The sequence below is a fragment of the Mytilus trossulus genome, chromosome 7 (assembly GCF_036588685.1).
Source record: "Mytilus trossulus isolate FHL-02 chromosome 7, PNRI_Mtr1.1.1.hap1, whole genome shotgun sequence".
Taxonomy (NCBI): Eukaryota; Metazoa; Mollusca; class Bivalvia; order Mytilida; family Mytilidae; genus Mytilus; species Mytilus trossulus.
The window spans coordinates 74,608,215-74,624,076 of record NC_086379.1 but is presented as its reverse complement, the minus strand read 5'-3'; the positions used below and the strand labels follow the sequence as shown (position 1 = coordinate 74,624,076).

The following is a 15,862-nucleotide window of genomic DNA, read 5'->3' as shown; positions in this document are numbered from 1 at the left end:
ATTCAGACGGTATCAAACTTGAATAGGGTGTTCAAACTTTGTCCAACTGTTCAGGGTTCAACCTCTGCGGTCGTATCATACTGTGCTCAGCGAAACATTCATGAAACTTTTGACAAACAGGAAGCATGGTACGTATACAAGTTGCTTGCACATTACAACCAGAGACATATAATATACAATGTCTCTGTTACAACTCACAGTTAAGACAATTATAAAATCAATACTGTTCATATAAGCCAAGAACTCTTTGACAGGAGTTATAAACGCGAGTCGTTTGGAAAGACGGACGTAGTGGTGACGATGCTTTTGGTGACATGGGTTAAAAAAAACGACAAACTGTTTTACATATTATAGTGTAAGGTATTATATTAACCTCTTTTTAGCATTAAGTAAAAAATAAGGAGGTAGCCTTGGGTTACACCAGGTAAGAAGAAAAGAAAAACACCAAATATTTTAAACAGAAAAATAAACAGATAATTCAAACAAACAATTTAGGCATTTATTAACATTTTTTCTCTGAGATAAAAGTACTTTTTTAACGCATCTTCCCATCTCTCTGCTTCTTTCCATGCCAAATTTTGGTATAGGTCAGCTGCTCTTTGGTCGAATTCTAAAGATCCAGATATGGTTGATACTTTGCATAAGTGCAATGCAAAATCTATATCAATTTCTTCAACAGGCTGAAGACAGTCAGTTCCTCCTAAAACAGGGTAAATTATATAAATAGGACTGCACCAATTCATTTTGTTTGCGTTATTCACCTTTAAATGAAAAATCAATGAAAAGGGTTTAGAGGTTTACTTTCTTTAAATTATGGTTTAAGTGCCGATAAGCATTGGAAGCTTTTTTCCTTTCGATAAAAAATTAAAACTGTTTTAGTATAAATGTGCGCCCATTTGTGGAGATGATGATTTTATAGGATGAATCATTCATTTTCATTTTTTTGGCGAAATTTTTTTTCTCATTTTTTTCCTGTCATGGGTTCTTTTGTTTATTTTCAATCATTGTCAGTACATATTATGAGTCCTTTTTGGCGAAGCCGAATTGGACGTTAGGTTTGCACTCTCGTTTGTCTGTCCGTCTTTCCGTCCATCCGACAGTCCGGAAAATCAATTTTCCACAAGTTTTTATGTGGTTCGGGTTCGGGGTTGTATGAATTATGACATAATCACACTTCTTTTGTTTTTGTCCGCAATATAATCCCGAAAATCATTAAATATTTACTAAAACTTGGTTATCATAAGGAAATAATCAAAAACATATACAGTCTAAATAACCAGATAATCAAATAGTCCTTTAATACTTGATCAAGTAATCACATACTAGTAATCAGAATCCCCAAGAGGAGGACCAACAAACCGAATAGATACTCATGTGTAATGCCTTTCAGGTCTTTTACCGTAGAATGATTACAGTCAATGCATAACAAATTTAAATATCATCAAATAGAGCTTCCTTTGATTAATATGTTGTTAATATCTTGAATACAAAATAAACCAGTTGTCACTATCATTTACCCGAATCTTCTGGAGCAATATGAAGAGTGTTGGGTCTTCCATTTGGACATGCTGCATTTCTATTTGCCGAAATATGGTGGTTATTCCATCTTTCAACCAGAAGATTTAATTCTTGTTGCACAACTGGCATGAAGCAGTATCGTAAACACTGGCTATAAAGAACAGAAAAGAAGGAAGATTGATAAAGAAAAAATAACAAGAAAAAATTGAAATTGTCAAGGTTCTGCTAAAGATTATATTTCATGCAAAAACAAATAGTGACATGCGCATTGTATTGGCCGGACAAATAGCAAACTGATTTCAATCCCTTAACCTTACCTTAGTACATAATTAATATCGTAGTATCTTCGGTGTATGTCAGTTGGTTGTCATCATTAGAGAAACATGCCATCGCGAAAATAGTTGAGAGACACTATTGATTTTACTGAAATTGACTTTGACATTAAATACTTGAGGAAGAAAAGGTCATAGTTTTTGTTTTGTTACGTGCTTACATATCAACGACATTGTCTCGATTGAATTCTCCAAATGAAACTAGGTCCTTGAAAAAATTAATCCACCACTCGCTGGACTGTCTTCTAAACATGCTCCACCAAGCTTCAATTCTCTGCAAGCAAAATATTAACATTAGTTTAAAAAAAAAATCATTTACATATCTTTTTATACGCTCGTCTCCGTTTACGGAACGTATTTTGGATACTGTCCGTCCGTCGTCAACATGTCGGACATTAACTAAAAAACGCTCTAACAAATATGCATGTAACTTTGGTGAATTGTTAATAACTACTGACGTGAACTCCTTTTTTTTTTATATATATAAATTTCAGATCGGCTGTTTTCGAGTTTATTCATTTATTCATTAAGAAAGGGGGGATTTTCCAATTCTCGACAAAAACTCAAGAATGCTTTCTCGAACTTTCAAGCAATTTCGGGGAATTGTTCATATTTATCTATTGACATGAACTCCCTTTCGATTTTTATAAATTTTAGATTTTACGCTTCCGAGTTACAGGATTTTATTCATCAAAAAGGGGGATTTTCCATTTTTCAGACAATAACTAAAAAAAATGATTTCAGCAGTTCTCATGAAACTTTGGTGAATTGTTGCTATCTGTTGATGCAAGCTCCCTTTATAATTCTATAAATTGTATGGTTTACATTTCTCAGTTATTGGGTTTTATTCATTAAAAAGGGGGGTTTCATAAATTTCAAATAGAACATAGATAAGAAACTGAACTATATTTGTTTATAGTCTGACAACAGATAGTTGCGCAACAGCACCTTGTATAGCACAACAAGAAATCTTTAATTGAATATACATTCAATTCTTATAACCAATTTCAAGTGCTTTGACTACAGTTATTCAGAAACCTATATAATATGTCAAATATTTAATTACAATCCGAATTCAGACCTGTATCAAGCTTGAATAGTGTGTCCATTTTTGCGTAAATTAGATAAACATAATCTAACGCCCTCTTGGTTGTATCTTATACTTGAATATCACTTTAAAATGGTTATTTCAAATCGCTATATTAAAATCTAAGAAAGAAAAAATACCTGATTAAATTTAGACCTCACAACCCTGAAGCTCTTAATTCCTGCAAAGTAGTCATCTGCTTCATGACGTAAAGTGCACTGTAATGCTCCTATCAACACATTTTCTGTTCCAGGGTCTGACTGTAACACCAATGGTACGCCTGGTATCAAACAAAGGGTTCTGATCATGAATAAAATCACCATAACATCAATAAAACGGGTTGTAAACAAAAATGCACAACTGCGAAAACATATATGTACATGTTCTTTGCATCTGGATTGCTAAACCTCACTGTTATAATGTTTGAAACGTCAGTTTTTCACATAAATTATGTTATTTGCACATCTATTTATAAATGTATTATTGTCTTAGCAAAAGTTTTATAATGTAATTAATTTGCATGGCTATACTAGCTGCCTCAGTCACACTGTCACGTTTTAAGAACTACGTTTTACTACATTTTGAAAGTGTAGCGAAACGGGAATAAACGTTACAAGGCGTATCGAAACGTAGTAATCCTTTGTTTAAAACGGGACCTGACATGTATGTTTTGAAAATTCCCACAAAAAAGTAGCGAAAATGGAAATCTATAGTAAATACGTATCAAAGCTTACTACGCGGAACGTAACAAAACGTGCTTACTACGTATGGAAACGTATCAATGCGTGGTGGAAACGTGGGTCTACACGTACTACTAATACGTAGTAAAACGTGGTAAGAACTTAATATAAACCTAGTAAAACCTTCCTTTAAAATAATTTGACAAGTTTCTTCAAAAAACAGTTAAAATATAGCATTTTAAAACGTAGTAAAACGTGACAGTGTGACTGGGACTTAAATTATATACTATTTCAAACATACCATTATATTCCATTATACTCCTTACATAATAATAAGCTACAACTTTGGAGTCACTATTGGTAGGTCCAACTCTCAACCATATAATTTTACGAGAATATCTAAAAATAATGTAGAAATAATTTTCTGCTCGCTATGATACACAAGTGTTGGTAGTGAAATACAATGTTTTTTTGTTAGAATTGGGAAAAGCGACTTTCGTCACAATCTTTAATTACACTTACAGAAATCAAAGTACATATATATACATATAAGTATCTATCATGCAGTTGTTGAGTCCACCCTCCTCAGTGACCATGATTTTTTTAACAAATGGAGCCGCATATTAAGACTGTAACTTTAAAGAAAGTGCGTTTTAAATTCCATATATTGTCCGTGCATAAGACACAAAGTCGACTATCAACTCTGGTTTATATATCAGATAGATGATAAATCGATCAATTTTTATCTAACGGATTATATAACTAGCCAGTTCTCAAACAACCAATTGATTTGAGGAATAGCCAATTTTACCGTAGCATAATTTAAGAAGCCATTCTGACAATTCCCTTCAAAATTTATATATATGTAGGACTCAAATCTATGGCGGGTTCCAAATCTATGGCAGATTTCTAATCTATGGTAAATGTGACGTTACAAACGCCAAACAACTCAAATCTATGGCAGATTTTTGTTTACTCCGAATCTATGGTAGATCTTGAGGAAAGGGTATACAGTATAACGCCACAATTGAATATAACGCCATATTAGATCTTCGATGTCGCTAACGATGACGGAACCCATAGATTTGAACACCATTCAAGATGAAGATATTTCCCTGGAAATTTTTTTTGGTTGGTTTAAAGGAAGTTGTGACATATAATCCCGAAGATGGACCAAATGTGCTGTACTGGCCGAATCCCGCGATGAATTATGGCGTCGCTATCTTCAGTACCGCATATTTTCGAAAAAGGAGTTTTTGGGGCCCTTTATAGCTTGCTGTTTGGTGTGAGCCAAGGCTCCTTGTTGAAGGCCGTACCTTGACCTATAATGGTTTACTTTTATAAATAGTAATTTGGATGGAAAGTTGTCTCATTGGCACTCATTTCACATCTTCCCATATCTAGTTAGTATACTGCAGTTAACTGTCTACAGCTGGCAAAGTTTATAAAATAATAGATAAAATTACCGAATATACAAACTTGATTTAAATCGTCATCAAATAAAACAAGATGTATAAACGATATCGCTGAAATAAATATTATTTGAAAATTCAAACTCTATTTTTATTAATTTGTTACTTTTTTATATTTATTTTTTTATACAAAGCGGCCTTCGTGCTTGTTACATGTCTTATTAGTTGGTTTAATGAATTGGTTAAACAGGTACCATGCACAGATTAAAAATGTTTATTTTTTACAGAGCACATCATTTTGATCTTGAAGTCTGTATTAAGGCATATGCATTTATCATTTATGATTTTTTTTTGGTCGGCCATTATGGAATGTTTATTTCATAAATGTTTGTAGACATGCATGCTCCCGTTGTCGTATTTTTCAACTTGCTCAAGACAAGTTATTGATGGAAAATGTACTGCATCGTTTTCCATTTGCACAAAATTTGCGAAAGATTCGGAAACAACATAAATCCGCCATAGATTAGGAAATTACAAAACTTGCCACAGATTTGGGATGGCATTACGTCACATTTACCATATATAAGAATCTGCCATATATTTGGAACCCACCATAGATTTGAGTCCTACATATATACGGTAGTTTTCATAATTATAATACAAATGAAGATGCATAATTATGTGTAAAAATAATTTTAAAAACATGAAGATCAAATCCTAGCTGTGTGTGATAAAAAGAAATTATTGCACGTACTCACCCATCAATACAGCCATGTATTGAAAAACCGTAAGGTTTCAGTTTATCGTAGCTACAAAAAAATAAACTGTTATCACAGAGATATGTATCGTATTTTTAAAATTTCGATGATGGAAAAAGCAACATTTTAACATGTTAGTTTTGCAAATATTCAAAGTCAATGAACAAAATATGATTTGATATGGCAAATGAGCTTAATGATGATTTCAGAGGCAATAACCTATATGGGAACTTGCTAGGACTTATAGACTTTTCAAAAGAAGATTTTGCTTAGAAAATACCCTTTGCTGGAAAATTTTAAATAAAGAAATTACTTAACAACATTCCGTATCAGTGTTCACGATTTAGAGAATGAGATGGGAAGGTACAAAAATCTGACAGTGTCAGAACGTATCTGTAAATTTTGTGGTACTGAGGTTGAGGATGAAATTCATTTTCTTCTTCAGTGCCACAAACTTTCAAAATATTCGTCTTAACTTCTTAAATGAAATACAAAAAGGATTTTAAAAATTCCAGAAACTCGGACAATTATTGGAAAATATATCCTCACTTAGGAAAGTTTCCTTAAATGATATATAGATTTAGTAATGCACAGTGACCCCCCTTTTCTTAACCTAGCTATATTATTAAACACGGTGCTTGTTGTATTCTCCTGCTTGTCTTAATAAATATTTTTTTAAACACTGTGTCTTAATCATATTGAATCACTTGTAATCATTTGTTTGTTATAAATGTTTATTGTTCTGCTCCTTGTTGTCGATTTGATTAGCAATAACATATATTTGAATTAACATTTGGTGGCGCCAAACTAAAGTAATAGAATGGAAATAAAAAGTTCAACATTGTTCCATCTGTATAGGGGCATAACTCTAGAACGCTACAAGTGACGCCACCAAAATTCAAACTTGATCTGTGTTTTGTGGCATTGAGCATTGATTATATGTTTTATAACATTTAGTTGAGGCAAACTAATGTTAGAGAACGGAAATTAATTATGGGACGTACGAATGCACGTACAGACAGATAAAGGTAAAACTGGATGCCCCTTTGCTAGGAAGGGGGCATAGAATTATTCAAATTTGCATACGGATGACTGTCTTATATCTCATAAATTATATATACCCATCAATATGCCATGCATGATTCGGTCCCATTGATCTGTAAACTTTTCTGTTTATTCTTCTGCGTCGTCTGTTTTGAACGCCATAAGCATCTATTTCTCTCATCAATTCCATGACCATGTCCCTACATGTATAAGGACCAATTCAGATATCATTCATTGAAAAGAATTAGCCTCTTTTTTTTCTTTTTTTAAGTTTTCTAAAATATGCATTTTTGTTTATAATACATAAAGGTGTAATACCACCATTGATTTTCCCCTATTAGTCTTTGTTAAATTTGCACTTTTCAAAAAAATGTGCAGAATTTATCTTTGTTTTAAATAAAGAAAAACTTGGCACGAGTAAAGTTTTATCCTGTCCAGTTCTATAGAAAAATTTTCACATAACATTTCATTGCATATAAGAAAATAACCATCATTGCAAGTTAACCAATCAAATTTCTCCCCTTATTCTATCTGTGCACAAGGTTAAGTCACAAAAGGCATGTAACCTCAAGATTACAAAATTTTCTATAGAAATCACAAATAAAAAATAACGGTGTTTTGAAATACCCAAGACATATGTTTATGACACAGAAATAGTTTTACTGCAATAAAATGTAGAATTAATTACCTACAACGGTCAAATTCAAGATAATTTACCCTATTTATTAAAAAAGAAAAACGACAAATTGAGCATATCCAATCGCGTATGACAACATCATTGGGAAAAATCATATGTACACCAGAATAATTCTTATATGATTTGCATATTGACTGAGGCTCTTGGTTTGATATTAAACCTTGGGTTGATAATACATCGGATATGAAAAATGCCATGTAACAATCTCATATTATCACATACCACTTCTGATAGCAGAAACAGTACATGTATTGTTAGTCCTAGATTTTGGCATTAGTATAATAGCTAACTCTACGAGGGCAAATATTAACCAAGAGCCGATGATACATCAAAATTGTAAAAAAATAAAATGGGCAAGAAACGATCTTTTTATCAAAAATTCCAATTAGAAAAAAATGATCACCCCACATTAATATTTGTATTTCAAGAAATATCAACATAGCTTAATTCTAGACTCTTTGATAGCAAGTTTTTCTGTTTGCCTGAAATGAGTGTTGGAAAATAACATGTTCTTTATAATTTTCAGTTATAAACTTGAACACCCCGAATTTATCATTCAAAATGAAACCATGTAAAATTGACGAAAGAAAGACTCGGTCCTACAATCTCATACCTTCTGACATGAACACCTTTCTGTCTCAAAATACTAGTCATATTTCTATAACCGACTGTGTGCGGAAGATCCTTAATCAAAAGCTGCAATAAAAAGGGTTCTTCATTTTAAACATCGTACACATGAGGATTTCTCATATTACATTTCATCAAAATATAAGAATATGTATATAACATTAGGTTTTGTGTAGTTTTTATCTATTCCTAGACGGTTTGTGTAGCTTGAATATAAACAAAAAAGAAACACTATCCACCATCTTCCTCCTATCTCAACCAAATTTCAAGCAATCTATATAAATACAAATACAAATGCAAATAATTTTATTTTGCTATGAGCGCCCCAAAGGAGCAGAAATATAAAATCCAATACAAGCGCAAATTATATATACAAAACATAAAATTAAAAATGGATTGGTTCAATATCATAATTATCAATAAAACAGAATGTAGATAAATGTAATTGGATACCCTGCATTTATCTTGCATTGCCCCTTCTCAATTATAGAAATCTGTCATTTTACATTAATAATTATATCTTAGGCTTAGGGTGTATTTTTTTTTTTGGGGGGGGGGGGTGTAGAAAGATACCAAAGGAGCAATTAAACTAATCAAATAAACTGACAACGCCATAGCTAAAAAGGAATAAGACCGACAGACAAAGAATAGTACACAAAACGTTAACAGAACATAGAAAAAAATAAAGACTGAGCAACACCAACACTACCAGAAAACTTAGGGCTGACTACTTCGAGGAATATCTTTTACTTATTTCATAGATTAGCATTTAAGGGCATACGATACAGTTTTTATCCTGTATTTACAAGTTCATGAAAATTTGCATATAGGCTATTTTTTGCCTGATTAAATCAGATATGTAATAAAAAATATACCTTCATGTGCTACTTTTTGAGTAAAATGAGGTCGAAATTTTGAATATTTGCTCGAAATTCAGATTTGTGGCCGTAATTTCTTTTTCCAAAGAAAGACATAACTTTTTTGTTATAAAAGATAAACACAAATTGATTTTTGTTAAATAATCGGTAATTTCTGTATTTTATAAATACAATCGTTGGTTTTCTCAATGACGTTCAAGATATCATGGCCGTGTTTTCCTGATTCCATGCATTAGATTTTTGTCATTATCGAACACCGTAAGTCAGTTCTTAAGCGTTCACATTCTTTCTATAATAAGTTTTTCACTGACAAGCATTTTACATCTTATCATTTAATGAATGTGTAAGGCATTGCAATGTTAATATACCTCGGGTAAGAACCTTCGTGATGAAAACATTTCATAATTTACGGAACCAGTCTTTTTCAGACATGTTTTCGAATCTATAATCCAAGAAATATTGTCGTGTATTTTATTGTTACAAATGACAAAAGAATCAGACAAACATTTTCCTATTTATGAGCAGCTTCTGATTTCAAGTGGTGTCATAGAAACAAGATAACTTATAAGTTAACCTTACTCTCATTCCTGTTTTGATTTCCATCCTTGAATGTATCGTTGGCCCTTTACGTTTCGGAAATCCCTTTCTTCTCCATATTTTACTTATTGCGTTTGGGCTAAAATGCGTACTATATTCATTATTTCGATTTTATATAAAAAAAATATTTTTAAATCATAGTGATTGATATTTCATACCATCTGACTGTAACACCAATAGTACGCTTGATTAAACATAGGATTTTGATCGTGAAGTTTATTTCTGTTACAAGATACATTTAAGTGACAGCATAAAACCCAGTAGCTGTCATTTTTGTTTTTCGTTTTTTGTCTTCCGTATAAATTAAGCCGTTCAATTATTATCATTTCTATCTATTAACCATGTTTTATCTGTGCCTTTTATATATAAAAAGGATATGGGTAAGGCTTATTACGTTGACATATAAAGTGGATAACATACATATCTCAGTTGTAGTCTTCTTGGCAATCATACCATAGTATTTATTATTATATTGATAGACCACTTCGATAGGCAACGCAATACTAAATAGTATATAACATTGATACATTAGATTATCACAAGTAACTGAAATCGGAAGGTGCTGAACTGTTTGACGGTGGTCGCCTAGATGCTAAAATACAAAAAAAAAATAAACAAATTGTCAATCCAAACTAGCCTACTATGAAGCTATGCAAGCTCAAGATCAGTGAATTACAACAATAATGTATGCTTGACCATTTGAAGCTTATTTTATGCATTTAGCATCGGTCATCCTTTTATAATGACCCCTGTGGATCACATAGAGCGTTCCAAATTTGTAGATTTTTCGTGTCATAAATATTGTACAACAGTAAGCAAATGCATACTTTTGTTATATACATGTATATTCGATTGCATATATACACTGTGAATATAGTGTAAGCAAGTTCTGCTCCGCTTTTAGTGTGACTGTCGTATTACGTTACCATGCAGACAGGAAAATAAGACCGGGTGTCAATTCCGGATATATATTTGGAATATGAATAGAATTCTTATTTTTGATGTTTAGTCATATATATTTGAGAAGATAAAATCATCACAATAATCGTTATAAGTTAAACTATAGATTTCCCCCCCGAATTACCTTTTGTATATGTTATACTTCTTCCTTACAATTAAGGAAATATCTTTGAATGGTACATCTGTATAACGAAATTCTTCTAGAAAATCCATTCTACAATAAAAATGTTTTGAACTCTTTATGTGAATCTTTATTACCGAAGTCTATATGCTACTGAGATATTGTGACACCAATATACATGTATATATATAAGTACTTCTGAGTCAGTGACAACTCTACAACAAATTTATCCATCGGAGCACCAGCAATGATGGTGATACATGGCTGTGTACATTACTAGTATGTATATACAACTCGTCTAAACATCAACCAAACAATGTTAGATCTGTAAATTGTTCGAATCCCGGAGAGGGAAGAACAAAAAATTTGCGAAAGCAAATTTACAGATCTGACATTGTTGTGTTGATATATAGACTGAAGGTACACATTTGATTTACATCAACATCAATAACACATTCAATACATGTATACATACATAGAGTTGTCTCATTGGCACTCATACCACATGTACATCTTCCTAGTTTATCTATAAACACAAACTATGTGACAGAATAGCAGAAGTTGTTGTAGTAACACATACACATTATATGGTTCGATTTGATGTATCCAATCTACAAATTGATGGTGTACACAATTAAAGATTTCAATATTCTATCTTATAGATGTTCCATTCCATTTATACGAAATGACATCTAAGATAACGTTTATAAAGAAATAATTTTAGAATTTAATATAAAACATATTATTTTATAATATATTATATTACATTATTGAAAAAACGAGTGTGGAAATAATGTACTTACATGATTGTATAGTTTTTACAATATATCCATTCCTACTTCAAAATAATGCGTCCCAGCGTTTTCAAGCTAATAAACCTGCGTATATTATTAATGTTTGTTTCAAGTACATAAAAGTTATCAGTTTCATTTCTACGTGTGTGACTTTCAACACAAAACGCTGAAGAATTTGACATACTTTATTTGCAGACTGTTTTATATCTAACATTCCCTTTTAATTTATCATGAAAGTCAATGAACATGATAAAAAAAACAGATAAAAATACGTCGATAAATCAAATAGCTTGTCTCCACAAACTCTGCTCTTGTACTTTCTGATCCCATAAAAAGATAGTACACTGTACCAACTTTCTGTACAGAGTACTATCTTTTTACCCGGAAGTAAAACACGAGATAGTACTATGTACCAACTTTCTGTACAGAGTACTATCTTTTTACCCGGAAGTAAAACAACAAGATAGTACGATGTACAAACTTTCTGTACAGAGTACTATCTTTTAACCAGGAAGTAAAACAACAAGAAAGTACTATGTACCAACTTTCTGTACAGAGTACTATCTTTTAACCAGGAAGTAAAACAACAAGAAAGTACTATGTACAAACTTTCTGTACAGTACTATATAAAGTTTAAATTGTATTTTTGTCGGCTCACTTCGGCCATCGTAGTGTAGCAACTATGTAGGCAAAGTCTTCAAAACAATCCAGTTGACCTCAATTTGTTTTAATGAATTAAATAACGATAGATAACGAAACGAGGTTTTAAATATCCAGTTATTGTTCTCTTCAGTAACTGTCAGATTTGTGCACAGTTGTTTCCTGGTGTTGAAATCTCATAAATCGACTAAGAATACGACTTATCATTCCAGTAAAAATAAAACCAGCTCTGAATTACAATATCTGTGTCTGTGTTTTTCTGTAAGTGTCTCCTCAAACGAGTGTATCCCCGTTTCCGTCTCACCGAGATACATATACTTCGCACAAAAGATCTTTAAAATAACATTTCGCCATGTGCAAATTCATTCCAACAAAAGGGTCCGACACTTTATTATTATCTGCCGCAACATATCCACGTAGTAAACCAAAAGGTGCGGACGTTTTTGTGCTAGATGTGCAACCATGACGACAAAAACATTGGATGATCGGCATATTATAAGGTAAAAAGATGCTCACAGGTTCATGCTCCTTATCCCACTCCTTTTAAAATTCATCATACCTCCCATACTTTGTATACTAGTAAAGAGAAAGTAAACTGCATTCAAAAGATTTTTTGTTATAAACAACTAACATACTAGCTGTGTTACTTTCAAGGTGCATTTGTTTAGCTACACAACAGCTGCAAATAAATGTCAGTTGGTATAAATAGCTGCTTTTTATAAAGTCATGCAGAAAATTCCAGCTGAGTATAAAACACTTATCTCGGCAATCAGAACAAATTATTACTGAATTTTTTGGTTGATCAGAGCAACAACCTAGCTTAGCTTTCATAGGAACAGTTCAAATTTGAGAACTTTCATAAATAAATATCGAAAAAGTTTGGAGTCGATATGTAAATTACATTCTGAGTGTTGAAACTTGTACTTTGAAAAGAAAATTTTAATTGCTTATTTAATTCAAATTTGACACATTCCATGTAGCCGCCAAAAAGGGGACTTATGTGAGTTGTTTCTGGCGTTGGGGACAACGAATCAACAGTTATTCAAGTTTGTGAAAAGAAACTGATTATGATTACTCAATGATATTAGGTTATAGTTATATAAGCACTGTACTGGGAAATCTTATTTCCATGGAGATTATTTGTTCCTGCCTCTTTAGTCATAATCCATTGACCTTGAATAAAATTTGACATTGGGATTTTTCTATTGAATTCGTACTTAGGTTAGCCATATACAAATGTCAGTTGCTAATCTTTTGTTTTCACATCGAGGTCATTTAACTTTCGTGATCGGCGCAATCTTCGGTAAAAATAGCTGATGAAACAAAATACAAGGGAAACCATCAAATAACCGCGTGACAATTGTGCACGTAAATGTACATAGTTATCTGACGTAAATATTCTAAATGTGTCTTCATCAATCGGCAGAAGAAATGGTGTAAGATGTCAATCTGTTACCACACGGAGAATCTTCTGTATGGTAAACACGTCTTGTGATGATGGATAGGAATCTACTTAGCTTATTAATCTAGTTATGTTTTGTAATAATTTAACAGATGAGTATAACAAACAGTTGGAGTGAAATATGGGAAATGTTCACTTCTTTAACATTAACAGATTAGATGCAATGAGAATTCATTACAAAAACCTTATCTCATGTTGAGTACATATTAAGCATGAAAACTGCACTGAATGGCTACATTCAACTTATACTTACATACCTACTTGAGGGTAAACTTTGAAAGAAACAATATCTTTATTTTTTAGGGAAGTCGAGTGATAGTGATATATGTGGTACTGTCAAATATGGGTTTCCTGTTATCAATTTATGCATTTTTTTATATTTAAAAAAAACATAAATTTGAACACTCCTCGAAAGTTGGTCTGCGTTGATTGATACATAATGGAACGAAACACATCGTTAGGTATGTCGTAATGGAAATGACAGAGTTGCATTTTGTTGATTTGAAGCATACGGTTTTGACGTGCTACGGAACATTTTAGAAGAGGAAAACATGTGGAGCAGAAACTGATTATAATGATGTATATATAGTTCACTCCTGTATATTGGGAATAAGTGTTATTTCACGTTATGTTTCTTTCACCGTGTTTTGTTTGAAATTAGTATGTTGTTCTGACTGACCCTTTTGTCTTTGTTTTTTAACAGTATGTATAATATTTATCGCAAAATCGTGCGAAATATTGTCTCGATGATGGGTACATTTTTTACAACATTCCTCAAAGTAAGCAGAGGAAATGCTGTTCCGTTAATTTGATGCATATATCTTCTATTACAAAATTATTCTGTTCACATAACAAAATATAAGTGCATGTTTTATCGTGTGTTTTTCTATGTTGTGATGTTTTGTTATTGTTTCAGAAAAAGGAAGAAGGTTTGGATCCATTAAAACGTTTAATCCCAGTGCAAATGTTTACACCTGTCCTAAGTCAGGAATCATATGTACAGTAGTTTGTTTGTTTATGTAATTTATACGTGTTTCTCGTTTCTCTTTTTTTTTTACATAGATTAGACCGTTGGTTTTCCCGTTTGAATGGTTTTACACTAGTTATTTTGGGACCCTTTATGGCTTGTTGTTTGGTGTGAGCCAACACTTCGTGTTGAAGGTCGTACATTGACCTATAATGGTTTACTTTTTTAAATTCTTATTCGGATGGAGGGTTGTCTCATTGGCACTCACACCACATCTTGCTATATCTATGTATTTCTATTTATACTATATTTATGAACTTCTTTTGTTTATCTTTATAAGATATCGGATATGTTCCTTACGTCGTAACTACAAACCCCTTCCCTTTCATGAATTTGACCTACCGAATTAGACTTTATACCGGATTTGTAATCACATAAGCAACACGACGGGTGCCGCATGTGGAGCAGGATCTGCTTACCCTTCCGGAGCACCTGAGATCACCCCTAGTTTTTGGTGGGGTTCGTGTTGTTTATTCTTTAGTTTTCTATGTTGTGTCATGTGTACTATTGTTTTTCTGTTTGTCTTTTTCATTTTTAGCCATGGCGTTGTCAGTTTGTTTTAGATTTACGAGTTTGACTGTCCCTTTGGTATCTTTCGTCCCTCTTTTATACAATGTAAAGCCTGGTACCTGCGATAACTATCAACATCACTAGGTCTTTGTCACTGGTGGTGCACGTTTTACCACCGAGGGTATCACCAACCCAGTAGTATAAGCCGTTCGGTGTTGACATGAATATCATTTGTATTGTAATTTTAAAGAATCTTCTGTTTACAAAGGTATGACTTTTTTCGAAATACTAATGATTTTCATATCTCAGGCATAGATTACTTTTGTCGTATTTGGCACAGTCTTTTGAAGTTTTGGGTCAGCACTGCTCTTTAAATTTGTACTTATTTGACTTAATAACTATTTTGATCTGAGCGTCAATGATGAGTCTTACGTAGACGAAACGTGCTTCTGGCGTATTAAATAGTACCACTGGTACCTTTGATTACTATTATGTAACACAAAACTTATGTTAATTTATATGTTTGCAATCCTAATAATTGTATGTTCTATTCACGTATATTCATGTAACAAATTGCTCCTGTTTATCTATACATCTGTAATGAAGTAGTTCGTGCAATTTCTGCATGTGCAAGTAAAAAAATGGTTGTGAATGTCACATTTTTTTTTAGAACGGAGTTTCTTCATGGCGTTAGTGTA

The 15,862-nt window shown here is 32.4% G+C and overlaps 1 protein-coding gene across 1 annotated transcript; it reads right to left on the bottom strand.

Moving 5' to 3' along the window:
* Positions 1–477: 477 nt before the first annotated feature.
* Positions 478–11,885, bottom strand: LOC134727258 (uncharacterized). The gene is made up of 11 exons (XM_063591636.1): positions 11,515–11,885; positions 10,715–10,804; positions 9,613–9,709; positions 8,142–8,224; positions 6,909–7,031; positions 5,788–5,838; positions 3,919–4,016; positions 3,078–3,217; positions 2,012–2,124; positions 1,518–1,669; positions 478–700 (listed from the first exon to the last, which is right to left on the bottom strand). Exons 2-11 carry the CDS (start codon positions 10,801–10,803, stop codon positions 492–494), a joined length of 1,155 nt encoding a protein of 384 aa, XP_063447706.1. The 5' UTR covers position 10,804; positions 11,515–11,885; the 3' UTR covers positions 478–491.
* Positions 11,886–15,862: the final 3,977 nt, after the last annotated feature.